This window comes from Danio rerio, chromosome 19 (genome assembly GCF_049306965.1).
Source record: "Danio rerio strain Tuebingen ecotype United States chromosome 19, GRCz12tu, whole genome shotgun sequence".
Classification (NCBI taxonomy): Eukaryota; Metazoa; Chordata; class Actinopteri; order Cypriniformes; family Danionidae; genus Danio; species Danio rerio.
Genome location: NC_133194.1, coordinates 42,697,159 through 42,716,636, shown reverse-complemented (window position 1 = coordinate 42,716,636; position 19,478 = coordinate 42,697,159). Strand labels below are relative to the sequence as shown.

At 35.3% G+C, this 19,478-nt stretch overlaps 1 protein-coding gene across 8 annotated transcripts in view; it reads right to left on the bottom strand.

Annotated features, from left to right (window-relative positions):
- zmym4.1 (zinc finger MYM-type containing 4, tandem duplicate 1) overlaps positions 1–19,141 on the bottom strand; it is a 44,683-nt gene extending 25,542 nt beyond the window's left edge. For 2 of the 8 annotated variants that reach the window (XM_073930579.1, XM_073930581.1), the window contains exons 1-12: positions 18,782–19,141; positions 16,838–17,260; positions 15,416–15,450; positions 14,881–15,039; positions 11,783–11,849; positions 11,450–11,684; positions 7,829–7,958; positions 6,917–7,132; positions 6,686–6,836; positions 4,913–5,028; positions 2,739–2,942; positions 1,871–2,021 (exon numbers count right to left, since the gene is read on the bottom strand). In XM_073930579.1, coding sequence (XP_073786680.1) covers positions 1,871–2,021; positions 2,739–2,942; positions 4,913–5,028; positions 6,686–6,836; positions 6,917–7,132; positions 7,829–7,958; positions 11,450–11,684; positions 11,783–11,849; positions 14,881–15,039; positions 15,416–15,450; positions 16,838–17,093 — 1,720 coding nt within the window. In that variant the 5' untranslated portion in view covers positions 17,094–17,260; positions 18,782–19,141. Of the gene's footprint in view, positions 1–1,870; positions 2,022–2,738; positions 2,943–4,912; positions 5,029–6,685; positions 6,837–6,916; positions 7,133–7,828; positions 7,959–11,449; positions 11,685–11,782; positions 13,224–13,771; positions 15,040–15,415; positions 15,451–16,837; positions 17,261–18,781 lie in introns of all 8 variants that reach the window. The other 6 variants (XM_005159697.5, XM_005159698.5, XM_073930582.1 and 3 more) reach the window with 4 other exon arrangements.
- Between the last annotated feature and the right edge of the window lie 337 nt (positions 19,142–19,478).

Below are 19,478 nucleotides of genomic sequence, written 5' to 3'. Positions count from 1 at the left end.
TTGAGCTTTCAGCATTAAATCATGAGAAAGACTTGGTTCGAACCAATCAGCGACCTCTATTGTGTATGAGGTGTAACTTCATTAATATGCATAATATAGCTTCGAAGACTCCTTTTCCCTGTTACAGTGTTCAGATGGCAGAGAGATGTTATGTTGTGTTGTCAACCGTAATTAAAACAAGTGGAAGAGGAAGAATTGTTCGGAGACATGGGCTGTCAGTGTTGTGTTGATAAATGTGCTGCAATGAAGGTTTTGGTTTGTGTGGATACAGTGCTCTGCTAACACAGAGCAAAAATACGATTGTAAGGAAAAAAATTTTAACCAAGAGCTTTTCACATCGAGAAATGCTGAAATACGGATTTGCCACTCGCCCTCTTTTAAAAAGGACACCCAGTTGGTGTTGATTGTTAAGTGTTGATCTACAGATTTGGTAGGTGTGTGATCAATCTTCTTTGTTTTTGTTTATTCAGAGGCAAAGTTAGTTAGTATCATCAGCAGTAATCTTTCAGTTTTTAAAGACAGACCTTAGTCAAAATGATTTAGTTGTTAAAGACAGCCATAAAAGTGAAACGGAAAGTGCGCACATCTTTTAAATGATCATATCACATTTTAGAGTTATGATTACGACAAGCATTTGATATGATTTTCTTTCATAGCAAACACAGAGTGTTGTACCCGCTTGTTAAGTGATGACGTATGTAATACTGTTTCCAGGTCCAAGTCGCCATTCGTTTGAGTGGAGAAATCATTAGTTTATGATCACGTTTTATTTCTATCACACATTAAAGTTAATTTTATATAAAATCATAGTGTACATAACAATCTCTGGCCTTGCTGCAACACAAATGGCAAAAATTTAACAATTTATAAAAAAAAATCATCACTTTCTGGCCATCGGATATTAGGCATGGACATATATACTGCATATATATACTTCACATATATACTTCATTTTCGAAAGTATTAAATCGCTTTGTAAATGTTTATTATTACCATTTCATGAGTCTCCCCATTCAGTTGAATAGAGCGATTGGACCCGGAAGCCGCTTCGCGTGACGTCACACTTAACAAGCGGACAGGAGAATAAACTTATAGAAGTGTCAGTATAACTACTCTAGCCTATATTATGCTGAATATAATACAAGCAGAAATCTGATAATGACAAATGTCTTGTTTTACTAGTGAATAAATGGTCTAATAATGTTGTCAATGACAGACTGGATGTCTCAGGCATAATAATTCAACTTCAGAATTATGAATAGCTATATTCTGATGTCATCATTTTACTGTATAATAATAATAATAATAATAGAAATAATAATTTCCATCTATAAAATCAGCAGAAAACCGTGATCTTGATTTTAGGCAAAGAAAATTGTGATTCTCATTTTAGCCAGAATCACGCAGCCCTAATTTTTACATTTTAAATCTGAAATTTAGACAGAATTTAAATCAAAATGTAGACATAAAATTATGAAGTTCTCAAAATTTTTCTTGGAGATTTTGTTTGGCCACTTAAACTTTTCTTCAAACAAATAAACAAGTGTCCTCTTTTAGACCGATTCAAAACCATCGACGGAAATGTCTTAATTATTACTAATTATTGACAGTGTAATATTAATAACAATAATCATAGCACATACATTTAACAAAGTGATTTGGTTTTTTGATAAAATCAGTTAATCTCGCTGTTTTTAATGAGAGCAGAATGTATTACTCAGCTAAATATTTTAAAGAATAAACAACAAATAATACAGCATTTTCCCAACAGCCTTCAGCTCATATTGAGTAGAACAAAAAAGAAAAACATATATTACATGCAGCATACATCATACAACACAAACATTTTCATTTTGCTCTTAACACTTACCCTCACTGCAGAAAGATCGGTCAATTTTGTTGATCCTTTTCACCTCCTTGATAATTTTGTCAATCTTGCAGTATTCGCAGCGAGCCATGACGTTGTTGATCTGCTTGAACTCCTCAACACAAGCCGTACCGCAGAAAGCGTACATTTTCCTCTGAAAGGTCAGGAAAAAGAGCAACCAATTAGTGTCAACCATTTTGCCAAATACAAATTATGAACAAAAACAAACCATTAACTGCTAAACTTAATGATAGTTAATAATAATAATTAGTTGATGATTGGTAATAAGCTTGTTTGGCATGCCGTCCCAGGAGAGAGCCCTGAGCTTATCAGATCCTCGAGCTGGGCAAGAGAGGAGTTTGAGCTCAGGTAGATCTCGATGAACTTTCCAGACTTATTTCTGGTTAATGAGAGATATAGGGATGGCTAAGGAGAGATATACGGCTTGCTAAGAGCTTGACGATGATGCCAATTTGGTGTTCAATTTACTTAGGTTGGGTGTTTATAAAGAGTTGGAGAAACCCAGAGAAAACCCATGTGAGCACGGAGAGAACGAGCAACTCTAAACAGAAATGTCTACTGGTTTAGTAAGGACTTTAACCAGAGACATTCTTGCTGTGAGGCAACAGTGCTAATCACTGAGCCATCGTGTTGCCCATCTAGAAAAGAGAGGGGGAGTAGGGGGGATTTTTCAAGATAAAGATATTGAGATAATAAACTCTGGTTACTAATAGCAAAAAATCATCTGATTGGTGAATCAATCGTAAACTAACGTGGGACCAGCCGTGGACAATCATAAGCACATGATCCTCTCATAATTAGTTTATAAATCAACTTTACAAATATAAATAAGAATACATGATATCTTTACCTTAAAATCCAGCAGTTCTGGTTTGTGGAAGAATGAGTTGAGACACTGTGAGCAGGGGATCTTTGTGACGTTCTGAACTTGACTCTTGGAAGTGCTTGTCTTGGTTGAGGAGCTGGACTCTGAAGAGGCAGGTTTTGGCGTTGATGCATTCGTCGTAGAGGTTACAGTGTTCACCTGGTAGTTTGGTTTCTTACCAAATGACTCCTAAACAAAGAAAATGAAATCTTAAGATAACTCTACTTGACATATTCAGCCTTCTTACATTTTTAAATGTAGACAGTAGCCCCTTTCAGTCAGTGATACTGGTTAAATATCCAGAAAATTATGGGAACGACTTTACCGGTAAGTTCAAAAAAGCGATGTTTACACAGGCAAGGACATTACGGAATGTTTCCGAACAGACCATTCACACATCCATTCCAAAATACTTGTAAATTCAAAACAGCAGCGATTGTATAGTAGATTTGTATTTGTAGCTTGAAGGTAAACAAACAGCGGTTTATCATAAGCATTTTATCGATAATGTTTTACACAGTTGGCATTAAGGAGCATAGAAACGTTATCTGTCTAACATCAAGCAGCTAAATGTGTCTGGAAAAGTATCCAAAGGCTTTTATTTTCATAAACCGCCCGGATTTGAATGCGTCTGAATGTTCTGATTGGCTGGAGTAGACGTCTCACGTCAGTGCGTTCTAAGCGTGAACAGCTCTTTCCAGCAATCATCCTTCTGTTTTCACACAGAGCAGCATTCCGGCAAATTACCAGTAATGTTACAACTTCTCTTTCTGGAAAATTGGCAGAACGACTTTACCGGTATTTTCAAAAAAGGCCTGTTGACACATACAGAGCTTTCCGGAAAGGGGCTATTGTCAAAATGTAATTTTTTACAAGAATTTCATATTCATTTTTAGAATTTTCCAGCATATTACAAGTTTTGACATACATTTGGGGCACTTTTGCCCCAAGCCCAACACTAAATTACTGTAATTTGCTCTATAAAATTTTTTACCTGCATCTTAAATGGCAAATTTTATTTTAAATTTACATTTATTATAATTTTAAAGGGTACAGAAAAAAAACAAAGGCAGATTAAGAGCATATTGAGTCTCCAGAGTTAATACCACCAATTTAGTAAAATAATATATGAAAGAGACACATTTACATTTTCAAGCACTATTTAAAATCGAAGCACTTTTAAAACCTTGAAAACAGTAGACTAAAATTAGGGATGCACGATATATCAGCAGCCATATCAATATCAGTTAATAAATTGTTTTATACAGTAGATTAAAATTAGGGATGCACGATATATTGGCAGCCATATCAATATCAGTTGATAAATTATTTTATACAGTAGATTAAAATTAGGGATGCACAATATATTGGCAGCCATATCAATATCAGTTGATAAATTATTTTATACAGTAGATTAAAATTAGGGATGCACGATATATTGGCAGCCATATCAATATCAGTTGATAAATTATTGTATACAGTAGGCTAAAATTAGGGATGCACGATATCGGCGGTCATTTCAATATCAGTTGATAAATTGTTGAAAACAAAATATTAAAATTAGGGATGCACGATATATTGGTGGGCATATCAATATCGTTCAATAAATTTAAGATGATCATTATCGATCTGATACTAATATTAGGCCGTTACCTTTAAGCCGATAGGTTAATTTAATGTACAGAACAGCCTGCCTCATACATGCACAGGTCGAACTTGTTCAGGCATGTCCAGTGCACTATAATGAAGCTTTCCTCGCATTGTTTATTCCATGTTCCTTATCATTGTAGATATGTTTGATAGAGTGTCATTGTGTACTTTGGTTTAAATTAAATAAAAATATTACGTAAACATTTGGTTAATTTTCCTAACCAGCAACCGCTGCTCATTAACCGAATATTAACCCTTAACTGGTCAGATTAATATTACATTATACTTAATTTAAAAAAAATGAATTAACATGCGAGCAACAGCATATAGAACATATATCGGTTATCGGCCTTCAAATAAAAAAAGAGTTATCAGTTATTGGCATCGCCCCACAAATCCATATCGGTGCATCCCTAATTAAAATTCAAGCATTTTCAAGAATTTCCAGCACTCGTATGAACCCTGTACATTTCGATTTGAAAGAAATTAGTAAAATTGCTTCACTTTACCTGATATGACACTACACAAGAAAAGGAGCAGAAGTTCTGGATGCTTGAATCAGACATGGCCAGATGGTACTGAGGCACCAGCTTCTGCTTACAGCTGTTGCATTCCACGGGAGCACCTTGTATAAGCATGCAAACAAAAGACACATTGGAACTTAAACCTCGATGTTTCTGAAAAACACTGCGATTCCAAGTGTGCTTCATGGAGATAAGTGGGCTTGACATCCACCTGTAATGCCCTGGTAATTTATTCATTTAGAGTATTAAACAAGGGACAATATGCACCAGAGACTTACTTACAAGCATCCTAAACTTCTTGTAACAAATTGAGCAATTCTGAGTGTGCTACACGCAGATGAGTGGGCTTCACAAACCACCTGTAACGCAGTTGGTTTGTTAAAGTAATGAAGGTAACGCACTCTTTTCCTATCTACAGTTAAAACCAGAAGTTTACATACACTGTATAGAAAAGGCACATAACCATTAAAAAAAAGTCAGATGTTAATGTGACTAAACTTTTTGTCTTTTAGGCAAGTTAGGATTATCAAATGTATTTCTGTTCTGCTTAATAGTAGAATAATGAGAGATATTTTTTGAGAAACTGTTATTACTTTTCTTTAAGGTCAAGTTTACATACAATAAGATTAATATGCCTCTGACAAAGCTCAGATGATGGTGTCAAGGTTTTGTAAGTTTCTGATTGGCTAATTGGCAACATTTGAGTTAATTGGAGGCATAACTATAGAATAGTATTCAAGGAAAACCTCAAACACACTGCTTCCTTGTGTGACAACATGGAAAACTCAACAAACCAGAATCAGCCAGATTACAATTTGTTAAATTACACTGGGAAATAGAATAATTCTTGGAGGCATGTCCTGTGGTCTGATGGAACTAAGATTGAACTGTCTGGTCATAATGATCAGTGTTACATTTGGAGGACAAAGGGGAAAGCTTACAAGCCTAGGAACTTCATCCCAACTGTGAAGTATGGGGGCGGCAGCATCATGTTGTGGGGCTGTTTCGCTGCAGGAGAATGGTCCACGTCACAGCATAGATGGAGTCATGAAGAAAGAACATTATGTAGAAATACTGAAGCAACATCTCAAGACATCAGCCAGTAAATTATAACCTGGCCACAAATGGGTCTTCCAAACAGACCATGACCCTAAGCATAATGCCAAATTAGTTAAAATGTGCTTTAAGGACAACAGAGTGAATGTTTTGGAGTGGCCATCACAAAGCCCTGATCTCAATCCTATAGAAAATGTGTGGGCAGAGTTAAAAAAGCTTGTGCGAGCAAGACAGCCAACAAATCGGACTCAGTTAAACTAATTCTGTCAGGAGGAATGGGCCAAAATTCCTTCAAACTACTGTAAGAATCTTGTGGAAGATTTGATTAAAGTTATACAGTTTAAAAGCAAAGCTAAAAAAAAACACCAAGGAAATGTATGAAAACTTTTGACTGTCTAGAAATTAATAAAAAAATTCTCTCTTATTATTCTGGCATTTAGCAAAAGTAATAATTCAGGTAATTCTAACGGACCTAAAATAGTAAACGTTTAGTATGATTTACCATCAGATATTTTTTATAAAATGGTTAGGATCCTTTTTTTTTTAGAGTGTATGTAAACTTCTGGTTTCAACTGTATACAGTGAGCTCTGGACTGTTCAATGACATTAAACTCAAGAGACACAAAACATCACTTACATAAATCTAAATGCTAGTGTTAATTATATATAAATATTGCATCTTGGTGGGTATTTCGGTGTTACCTGAAGAACTGACAGTCTGAACTTTATTCGCTGTGACACAGGCGGCAGAGCAGAAAATCTCTCGGATTCCCTCTGCGTTCATACATTCCAGCATTTCGGCAACCGGGTGCAAAGTGCGACAAATTTTGCAAGCGACAGGTTTCAGACTCTTCTGCAAAAAGGATAATCAATTAAATTAATATTGACTTTCAACTGAATAGCAGGCTCGTGTGTATGTTTATTTGAGGTTACCTTTTTGAAGGCTGTGAGGCAGCTCGGCTTGCAGAACTTCATAACGATGCCCTCTATCTGCAGAGATTGACATGGAGCGTCTGTGCCGTAGCAGATTCCCCCACAGTTCATACAGCTGTTCCCGTTCAGCTTATTGGAGGTGCGAAACTGGTTGAAGCAGTCGTCGCTGCACAGAATATGGACGGAGTCCATCAAGTTCACTTTGTGAGTAAAAGTCTATGAGAAACACAAATGGCAACATCTCAAACCTCTGGATTTTATTTGTTTGTACATCATACTAGTAGCCATGTAACGTCAGAGACAAGACAAAAAAAGACATAAGTTGGGAAATAATTTTCATTATTGTTGCATTTATTATTTTTGACACCATTGCTGTACATCCTCTGTGTATTTGGCAATGTGTAAGGATTTTTTAGCTGCATAGGCACATAATTAACGCAATCTGCTGGACTTTAGACCAGCTTTTAGTTGGTCAGTGAGCACCATCTATCGGATGGGGCCGAGGTCCTGACTCTCTGTGAGTATCTAAAAACCTCAGAAAGTCCTTTGAAAAGTGTAGGATCAAGTTGATATAGCAATATGAGGTTTTATTGTAGTTGTGCTGCTAAGTTTATTAGCACTTACACAGCTCTGTAATTTGTGTTATGGTAATGTCATCGTTTAAAAAAAAATCACAATTTTTCAATCCACACGGCCATGGGATTTTCCCACTCTGTAACCCATTATATTAAAAGTTAATTTCATGGCACTGGCTATGCTGGTGTGGTGTGGACAAAAGGGCAAAACAATAATACACTGTTGCGGATCGACCTAAATCCATTGGTGTGTGAATGCGGCCTCATTTTGTAGGTGAACAATTCAGTAGCAGAGTTTCAACACACAAAACGCCAGCAGACAGAAATAGCAACTTACTGTTCCCGCCTTCTGACACACACTGCACTTGAAGTTTAATAAACTGATGCATTTCTGACTGCAAAACTCCTTCAGATTCCCTGCCATATCCACCGGTGCACTGATCACATCCTTAGAATCAGTAATATCTCTGTGGGAAAAAAAAAATGTTGCACATTACTGTTTTAATTTAATTTAACTCCTATTAAATTTTATTTAAGCTTTTAAAATAAATTATTAATTAATTATAAATGCTACATTTGTTTATTTATTGGCATATCGGTAACTTGTGGCAATTTCAGGGCAAGATCAATATAAATAAATACATAACAACAACAACTTCTTAATACGAGATGCAAAAAAAAGAACAAAACTGCACATTAAAAACATTGGATATGATTTTCAGCTTAATTTATGAAAAATAACTTAAAATTATTTGAGGAATACATTTTCACAAACATCAAACCAAATCGCTTTTAGTATAGACATAATGGGTGTAATAGATCACGATCGATCCATGATTCGTACTAATCACAACCCACGATTCGGAACACACGTGACCCAGTTTTTTTTTACTTGTAGATTAATTCTAAATTTGTAACGATCACAGAGAGATTGCCTATGACATCATTTAAATCACATGTATAAAAGCATTTGGGCTTTCCTGTAAAATATAATGAGGACAGAAGAAGTCATGGTAGGGTATTAGAGATGTGGTGGGTTTCGTAAGTTAATAAAGGAGTTTTCGGTCACTACTATTTTAGCCTGAATCAATGCATTCAAGTGTAAACTAAACGATTAATCATTAAAAGATCAGGATCTTAACACCCACGCAACAAATTATCAATGATGGCGATTTGCATATGGTTATTAATCCTTTGAATCGCTGCATTCAAATCTGAAAACACAAAAATCAATAGAGATTGAGTCTTTTGAGTTATGAAGTTACAAACAGTCAAATAGCACAGAGGTACTGGCATAACAGTTTATAGTTTAGATAAAACCACTGATGTTTATGGTAAAGACTAATCACTGTCATGTGCATTTAACAAGGATAAAAAATGAAAGTTGTAGACAGCAATTACATTTTTTAATCAAAAAAAGTGGCAAAAATCAGCCATCAAAAACATGCCACTGAATAATTCTTCAAAAATGACACATCTAGCAATGAAACATTAAGTTTTAAGGGTGAATAACTGAATCATTTATTGAAAAGGAGACAAAAAATTAATATGGGAGTTACGACTCAATTTTATTCATTCATTTTTTATTGCGTATTGCATGTGTCTTTTTCTTTGTGCCGCCGCCTTGTTTTTTTTGTTATCCCATAGGCTACTATTCCGGAGTGATTCGTGCTGATTGGCTGCTGGTCTTGGATGCCTGTATAAATAGGAGCTTCTGGCAGGGTTCGAGGAGCTCATTTGTGCTATGACAGTTGCTGGGAGCTGAGCTCCTGGATTTCCCGTACCCCTCCGGCTGACGGCCAATGTTCAATTTTGTTACCATGGTCCATACATTCAACTTCTTTTGAGAGTTTGAGCTTGTAGGGGTGGCCTGCCTATTTATTTGATTACTTCTGACTATGTTTATGTTTGGGGAGAAAGGTAAGCTTCTTGTATTTTTTTTTTAATATTTATAATAATTAGTTAATTTAGTTAATTTACTTTGCAGATTCTTTTGTTTGTTATTTTGGCCTGTAGCCACCCTGAAGAGAAGCTCATTTAAAATTACTTGATTTTTTTCTAAAATAAATCTATTAAATTACACTCAACTGAGTGTGCGAGTTTGATTGCCGACCGAGGGGTATTTTTTGCATCAAGTTTTTGTTTTGTTTGGGAAATCAAACAAATTTGTTTTCCCGTTTATTATGCCCATGCTGTTTTCCCCTAGACTTGAGGCTTAATAATGAGTTGCACAAATTATGTTGGATTTCTACATTTAGCGTTATTAACAACAGTAGTAGTAAGAATGCATTTTTCACAGTTCTGAATATTTTACTATTTATTTTTAGAGCTGATTACTTCTTCATTTTATTTTTATTAAAATTACATCTTCTAAGTTCTGTTTGTTAAATCCAAATGTCTCCTACAGCACTGTTTCTGTAATAAATGGAAAGCAAATGACATGTCTCCTATTTTTGGCTAATCTAAAAAATGGTCCAATCTGTGATTAAAAAACCATAGTGTGATCTGAGCCGTGAGATTTGTGATCCGTTACACCACTAATGGAAATCTTGTTTAGCAGTCTTTAAAAATGTCACATTTTAATAAATTGTGTTTTATGCTGAGAAAGGCTTGATATTGATGTTGGCTTGCATGTTACTTACTAGGGGTGTTACGATACACTCAGCTAACGATAAGATGTGTATCACGATATAATGTTCACGATTCGATCTGTATCACCATATTTGGAATAAAAATTGAAAATTAAACTGAAATGCAAATTTTACCAAGAAAACTATTTTTTATGTATTACTTTTATTTCAACTTGTTAAACTGAACCTTCTTTAAGAAAATAAATTAAACAGGCCTGTCTCTGGAAAATAAAACAATTTAAAAACTTCCTAAAAAATATTATTGAAATGACAGAGACAAAATTAAGGAACAATTTAAGTAAAGGTGCAAAAAAAAAGCTTTCTATTCAATTGAATTTAACAGTAAGAGCTTAAGGCTTTGCTTGGTCACTTGCGTTTTTTTGTGTGCAAAAAAAAATCCACATTTCCAGGTATTTAATTCATATTTAATTAAATTCATTTAGGGATATCTCTAATTACAATTGTGACTAGTCAAAACTCATTTAGAGATATCTGCAAATATTTTTCAATGGAAGTCAATGGAGGAATATGACTAGTCATAATATATTTGCAGATATCTCCAATCTGATTTCGTACTAGTACAACTGTAATTGCAGATATCTCTAATTGTCATTCTGACTAGTCGAATTATAATTATGACTAGTCAAAATATAATTAGAGATATCTCTAAATATATTTATGGAGAGTCAGAACAAAGGTTTAAATGCTAAAACGGCTTGCCATACGCGCGCGTCTAGTCCGCCCTCTGTAGTAACAGCTCACGGTCAGCTCACGTCATGTGTGATTTTGCGGCCGCAAATACATCATTATATGAAGACAGAATGATATTTTAGGGTGAATTGTACCTTATAAATACAGTATGTGACTCTTTCAACACCATTAGGAGGTATCCATGTCTCATGTGCAAAGTATGTAAATCACTGTGAAGACTTTTAAACTTAGGATGTTTGACCCAGTATGCGTGTCAAAAAGCGGACGAGTCTAACTGTACAACCGAAATGTTGCCAGACGTCTGATTTTGAGATGATGGGCCATCCTCTATTTCAGCTCCACTCATCTTGGTCTGCTAACATTACTGCTGCTGCAATCTGAACTCACGTGCGACAGCAGGTGGAACGTAGCTCACGTGCAAACAGCTCAACTAATAAGAGAAAACGGATGTCATATCGTAATCAAATCGTCATAACGCCACGATGCTTATTGTGACATTTTTGCATCGCAATAAATCGTACAACGATAAATCGTTACACCCCTATTACTTACATTCCTGGAAGTCAATCTGAGCACATAATTTACACAATATTTGAAGTCAAGGCCTGTAAGCTTACTTGAGGCAGAAGTGACATTTCTTGGGAGGCATCTTGACCACCACATTGGAGTTGCTACAGAGACATTGAGGTGAGCAGAAGAGTTTAGGACAGCCTTTGCGCTGGAAAGCCGTCTGTCCCTTCAGCAGGATTTTATTACACCCTGTGCAAACCACACCGACCGGATTGGCTGGAGCTAAAGGACGGAGGGACAGTGTAGGGACTGGTGCTGGCTTCGCTGAGACACTTACTTGAGCTGTAGTCACATGAAAACAAATATGTCAGAAACAAAAAAAAATCTAACTTAAGTCATCATTAAGTCCAATCACCAAATGATGTTGATATATTTCATACCAATGGGTGCAGGAGTTCCTCCTACAGAAAACACTGCACTGATCTTAATGGCACCAGTCTGGTTGTCCTGAAAATATGAACACAAAAAACATAGTGCTGTCGCCTCACAGCAAGAAGGTCGCTGGTTTGAGCCTCGGCTTGGACAGTTGCCATTTCTGTGTGGAGTTTGCATGTTCTCCCCATGTACACGTGGGTTTCCTCCGGGTGCTCCGGTTTCCCCCACAGTCCAAATACATGCACTACAGGGGAATTAGGTAAGCTAAATTGGCCGTAGTGTATGAGTGTGCGTGAAAGTTTATGGGTGTTTCCCGGTGATGTGTTGCAGCTGGAAGGGCATCCGCTGCGTAAAACATATGCTGGATAAGTTGGCGGTTCATTCCGCTGTGGCGACCCCTGACAAATAAAGTGATTTAGCCGAAAAAGAAAATTAATCTTTAGCAGATTTTCAAGCATTCTGTGCACAAAAATTTAACCCGTAAACAACGCAACTGAAAGAAGCTTCCCTACAGCATCAATGTAAGTGACTACAGACTATTTTTACTGAATTATATATTACAAAACTATTAGCGCAGCCCAACTTTGGAACAGTCAGGTGTTAAGCAAATTTCATTTCTTCTTCATTAATCAAGTTAAGTAGTTAGCATATGAATGATAGCAAACAAGCTAAAAAAAAAAGCTTCCCTATAGCATTAATGCAAGTGACCACAGACTTGTTTTTACTGTATTTAAATATTACCAAAAAAATCTGAATCGGTTTTATTGCCAAGTGGGCTTCACACACAAGGAATTTGTTGTGGCTACAGAAGCTTCCAGTGTACATAAAGTGACAAGAGACAACACGGATATAATTTTTAAAAAAGACAATAAACATTAAACAGAGATGCAGTTAGTCAAAGAGATCTGGATGCTGAATTGTATGTACTGATTTGTTATAAATATACAGGTTATAAGGTGCTGTGTACAAGTGCGTATGAGAAAGTGTTGCACATGTTTATTGCACAGTTGGGGAATATTTAACTGTTCTTGAGGTTGATGGCCTGTGGAAAGAAACTTTTCCTGTGTCTGGCTGTATTTGTGCTCGGTGCTCTGTAGCGGTTAACACCTTGTGACTTTATAAAGGGCGTCAATGTGATCGTGCATACCAACACGCAAAACGGCAGCCGAAAAAGCGTAATAAAAAAAAAACAAATCATGCTCGTGTTTTTTTTATTTGATGCGCCGTGTTAAAACCTTCAGGTTGGCACATTTGTTGCCATGCACGGAGCTGTTGATGTTACAGTAAATAACATGTGAATGCGAGTGCACATTGAAGAAGATGCCCAGAGGCGATATGAACGTGGATCTGTTTATTGCACTAGTGAACAATAATCAGTTCTTCATCGCTAGAGCTGGAGCTGCAGCTTGAACCATCCATGCTTGTTCGAGTCACCAGTAACAATAGCTGCGTCCCAAATCGCACACTTATGCACTATTCTACGCCATTTTGTAATATAAATAGTGTAAGTAGTGTGTTCAAACTGAAAACTCTAAAAATAATAAGAGCACTTTAATTACCCGGATGATGCACTCATTCAGCCGCTAAAATGAAGTGTGTAATGATGGACACGTCACGCACTCAACGACCGCAGGTTTGCTTACGTAGCGGAAGGGGCGGAGCTATCGGACGCACATTTTGATTAACTTTATTTATTTTGGATGGTGAAAGCAAAATTCTTCTACGAGAGTGATTATTGCGCCTCCCGATGGTGAATGCGACAATACTCACGGCAGGTATTATTTGATAAGTCGGTCGTTAATTTCACTGATTTGGCAACCGTCAAACGTCATCAGGGAAACGGTTTGAATTTCTGTTTAGTAAAAAAACATTACTGTGCCATTTGGGACGCAACTACATACATATACTATCCTGTTAAGTGTGTAAGTGCAAAAGTACATAGTGCATGAGTGCATAGTGTATAGTGTGCCATTTGGGACGCAGCTTTTAACAACAAGCGTGTGAACTTCCTTTCTTCCTCTTCTTCTGTTTTACAAGCAGGTGTCGGAAGCTTAAAGTTGTGTAGCGCCATCTAACATCAAGGAGTGGTTTTGCATACTCTTCTGCTTGATGCCAGTAAAAAAATAAATAAATAAAATTCGCTAGGGTTTGAATCCGGAAAAATGTCTTGTAAAACGCTGACGATAAACGCTGAAGATAAACGCAAACAAAAAGTGTCCCGGTGTATACGAGCCTTAACAGTTCACCGACCAGACGGTAACGGATCAACTCGTAGCAAGCTCCAACTTTTGAACAGTCTCATGTGTTATAAGCCAATTTTATCTCTTTTTCAATAATTAAGCAATTAGCAAATAAATAATAGCAAACAACGTAACAAAAAAAATTTCCCTTTAGCATCAATACAAGTGAGCACAGACTTGTTTTTACTGTATCGAAATATTACAAAAATCACACCAAACCCCAACTTTGAACAGTCATAAGCTAATGTTATAAGCTAATTTAATCTCTTTTGTTCATTAATTAAATTACTAGATAAATAAAGAAAATTGAAACAGCTTTACAAAAAAAGTATTTTAAGTATAGAAAAGTTTGACAACCTAACTAGAAATTGAATATTGTAATAGACACCTATTTATTAATTCGCTTTCTGGGCCCTTTCTAGCGAGTTCTTTTACACCCCTATGATTGGTCACGTGCTCAACAGAAAGGGCTGTGATTGGCTCTAATGCTCTGGCGCTGTTCACAATTGAGCGACACAGATAAACGCAGTGGCGATCACAGCTGATTACCTAAGGTTTTAAAAATGGTTTCAATTTCTTGTGGCTAAACAGCATAGACTTCTATGACACTGATCAGTGATCACCTCAGGTACTGATTATGTGCTTTATTCATAGTTAAATGCTACAAATTTGAGTTTGAACGCCATATTATGTGACATTTATTGCCATGTTGCATTGCTTTAGCATTGTTTTTCAGATAAACAAATTCACTTAATATGTTTGTTAAATATCTGCAAACATATTATGGTATTTTTATGCTCTCAAAAACTTCCATACATCACCTTTATACTTCTATAAAAGCAAATAAAGAGCAGGAAACTCACCGCTGCAGTGTCGGGTTCATCTTTAATGTCTCCCTCTGTGTGCAGCGATACTGATGCTTTCTCGTACTCCTCATCCATCGGCTCGTCCTTCACCTTCATCGGCAGGTCCACGGAAAGCTGTTGAGGCTTCATATCAGGTTTTACCGCTGATTGTGTTTGCTGGATTTAAAAAAAAAGACTTTAGTTTTTGGAGTGCTTTAGCAGCAGGATAAAAACCTAAAGCATAATGTGTGTGAATTTCATCATTTAAAAACATTTACTGCTGTATGTTTTGGCTGTGAATTCAGTATTGGCACTTTCTATAGTTTTTACACTACTTTAAAATGTCCAAAAGGTGTCAACACAATCGTTTTACAGCCAAAAAAGACCTACAGCAGGTGACAAAAGTATGTTAGTAAGGATATTAAAAGATACTTGCATATTAATATAACTATTTATTTGATGTTATACACTATTTATGCAGAAGACATTGAAGTCAGTCATTTAGAGTGGAAGAGAAAGCTGGTAGATAGATAAAGATAGAGATTATGCTCACCAATGCAGATGGTTCAGTTCTCTCCATTTTAATGTCTTCAGACAACAAACAAACAAAAAATATACAAGAATTAGCAAGAAACGAGTCCATTTTGGTGTAAAAAAAAAAAACACACACACACAAATATTATGCAGCATCTTCACTTCTATTTTCAACCTATTTTTAAGACATTAAACATTATAAAAACAATAAAATAAAAATAAAAAAACAAGAAATAAGTCAATTCTGGAGTAAAAAAAATAAAAATATTATGCAGCATCTTCAACCTATTATAGAAACATTAAACATGATTAAAATTATTAAAAAACTAAGTAAAGAAAAAGAATTCAGCAATAAATAAGTTACTTCTAGTGCAAAAACACACAAAAAACACACACAATCTATTATTAAGACATTTAACATTACTAAAAAAACAAATTAAATAAAATAAATAAATAAAGTATTTTTATTACCAAGAAATAAGTAAATTCTGGTGTAAAAAAAACCCACAAATTTTATGCAGCATCTTCATTTCTATTTTCAACCTATTATTAAAACATTTAACATCATAAAAACATAAATTAAATAATATAAAAAAATATTTTTTGCAAGTAATATGTCAATTCTGGTGAAAAAAATACAAATATTATGAAGCATCTTTATTTCAATGTTCAACAAATTATTCAAAAATTATAAAAAATAAAATACATAAATAATATTTTTTAGCAAGTAATAAGTCAATTTTGGTGTGAAAAAACACAAATATTATGCAGCATCTTCATTTCACTATTTAACCCATTATTAAAACATTAAACATAATAAAAATTAAATAAAGAAAAGTGAAAAAAATCTTCATTTCTATTTTCAACAAACTATTAAAAAACTAAACATTATAAAAACATTAAATAAATAAAAGTATTTTTTTATTAGCAAGAAATAAGTTAATTATGGTGCAAAAACACAAATATTATGCAGCATCTTCATTTCTATTTTCAATCTATTATTAAAACATTTAACATTATTAAAAAAAATAAATAAATAAATAAAAGTAACAATTAAAAAACTTTTTTTTAGCAAGAAATAAGTCAATTCTGGTGTAAAAACATGCAGCATTTCTGTTTTCAACAAATTCTTTAAAAAGTTAAACATTATTAAAACATAAAATAAAGAAAGAAGGGTACAAAATAAATTATTGTTTTGAAAAAAAATTATTCAATTCTTGTATAAAATACACAAATATTATGCAGCATCTCAATTTCTATTTTCAACCTATTATTAAAACATTAAACATTATAAAAACAAAGTAAAAAATAAAAAATAAAGAAATCAAATACATTTTGTCCTTGAAAAGCTCAGTAATCAACACACAAAAAAATAAAGTAGTTTTGCACCTCATCATATGTTGAACTAAAGGCAGCAAGCAAAAAACAAGCTCAAACCAACCTGCATCCTCTGGTCTGGACATTTCATTAGTGAAGTCCTCCACTTTAGCGGCCACAAATTCAGCTGAACACTCTGGTTCTTCAACTTCCTTCTGATTCTTTGTTGTTCTGCTTTCATGCTCTTCCTCCATCTCCTCCTCGTCGACCTGATGGCACTCCATCAGCATGTTTTCAATGAAAGGTTCATTTGCATCAGTCTCAGTGGTGTCCATCTTCCCTGACTCTGCTGTTCCTCCTATAAAATCCTCAGTAGACATGTAAACACCGGCTGCAGACGGAGAGCGCAGTGGTGAAACCCACTCTGCAGATGGTGATGGGCCAGACTTAGCTCCTGAAAAAGAAGAAATTAGGGCTTTCAAGAGCCAATATTATGGGTTTTGAAAATGACCTTCCATGCAGCGTGTAACACAGAAGTCCTGACTCTCTAATGTCATCACTTCTCATAAAGAAAAGAGGTGTAACCCCAGTGTCTTGGCCAAATTCCCTCTATCAGCCCATTCCCAGTATGGCTACCAAATCATCCCCATCCACCGAATTGCCTCTATCACTGTCTATCCACTCCACCTATAGCTGGTGTTGTGTCCTGTGGCTGCCGTCGCATCATCCAAGTGGATGCTGGACACTGGTGGTGGTGTGGAGAGACCCCCTCATGATTATGAAGCGCTTTGGGTGTATGTCCATACACAATAAATGCACTATATAAATACACATTACATTACACTAAACAAGAGTTACCAAAACAAACCCACATGGCTTTAGTTACACAGTGTAAATGACTGTTTTATAACGCATAAGTTTGTCCTTCATAACACCGTTTCCAAATTATCACCTCAGAAAAAGACTAACATTTAAATTCCTAACGAGTGTACAATTGCAGAAAAAATACTTCAGCAATAGATTATAAACATGCATCTCTGGTTAACTGAGGTCAGGGTTCATACACATTTCTTCAACTAAAAATCCATGATTTTCCATGACATTTCTAGGACTTTCAAGTATATATATATATATATATATATATATATATATATATATATATATATATATATATATATATATACAATTGAAGTCAGAATTATTAGCCCCCCCCCCTTAATTCTTTTAAAATATTTCCCAAATGATGCTTAACATTCATGCATTCAATAATTTTCAGCTTATTCCCTTTATTAATCTGGGGTCGCCACAGCGGAATGAACCGCCAACTTATTCAGCATATGTTTTACACTGCGGATGCCCTTCCAGCTGCAATCTACCACTGGGAAGCTCCCATTCACATTTCTTCACACACATGCACAACGGACAATTTTAGCTTACTTAATTCACTTATAGCACGTTAGATAGATAGAAAGTGGTTTTTACTACAGTAAACAGGGGGGTTGATCCTATTTAGCTTGCTCACAATTCAAATGGCTGTGCCTATCTATGTAATACAGTGGAATACTAGTATACAACCCATATTAAAAAAAACATTTTAAGTGCATTACTATTAATTACTACTTATACATGTAATAGTAGGCTTTATATATATATATAATTTTTTTAACATTATAAGAAGCTAAGCCCCTCTAAAATTATAATCCTAAAATCGCCCTTTATTCTTACATTCTTAACTTGCCATAAATAATGTCATTTCTGAAAGGTATTCTTTGCTAATAATAAATATATGAGAAGCCAATGACTGTCAAAGTACAACATTGTTCAGTCAAATTAATAGTGATTATGTTATTTTGAAGTCATACTTGCATGTGATTTCAGACCCAATATTCAAAGTACCATGGTAAACAATGATGGGAGCTGTCACAATTTGTCACTGTACGAATGTGTGAATTTTAAACCAACTTTACCACAATCTCCGTTAAATAAATCATTCTCAGACCATTCTCCCCTTAAATTCGCTTTAACCTTTGTTTGTATTAAATAGGAGCCTGCCTATTGTGCTCAACACGACAATACTACTATAAAATCCTCCATTATGTGGATTTAAAACATGAATGCACATCAATATTTAACCAGAATATCGTGTACAAACGAGCAATACTGCAAGACCTGCATGTTTCTGCAGCGAATCTCTGCACAAATGATAAACAACACGCGGGCCACTGTCGCCAACTGTTTACATACTCACTTTAAAGCACTCAAGCGTGTTCAGTCGACAAGCCTCCTCAGATGAGTAATAGCACACGACGTTTGCAGGACGCACGATAGCTCACTTCTGCATCAATACATCAGATGAGGGGATAAAGTTAAACTGGACCAACTAGCTGGAAAGACTAGCAGGCTCTCCCGCGAAACCACTTCCCCCTATGCGTGCAGCAGGGAATTATGGGAGATGCGCACAACACGCGTGGTGGGGTTGTTGCTAGAAGAGATACAGCTGCGGCCTGAAATTAACGATAATTGTTTATTAAATGTTCATTTATTGTATTTTATTAACCCCTAACCCTACCTCAAACAGTAATGTAAAAACAGTACGTATAACGAGTATTGTGCACATTATTTATTACTTTGCCCATTAAATTGTATTACATTAACGTCTACCCCACCCTGTTTACATAAAAAATAAAAAGTAACTAACGAGAATTATTTATAGTATTTAATTAAATTATCAATTATTTGTGTTTTATTAACGTCTGCCCCTACCG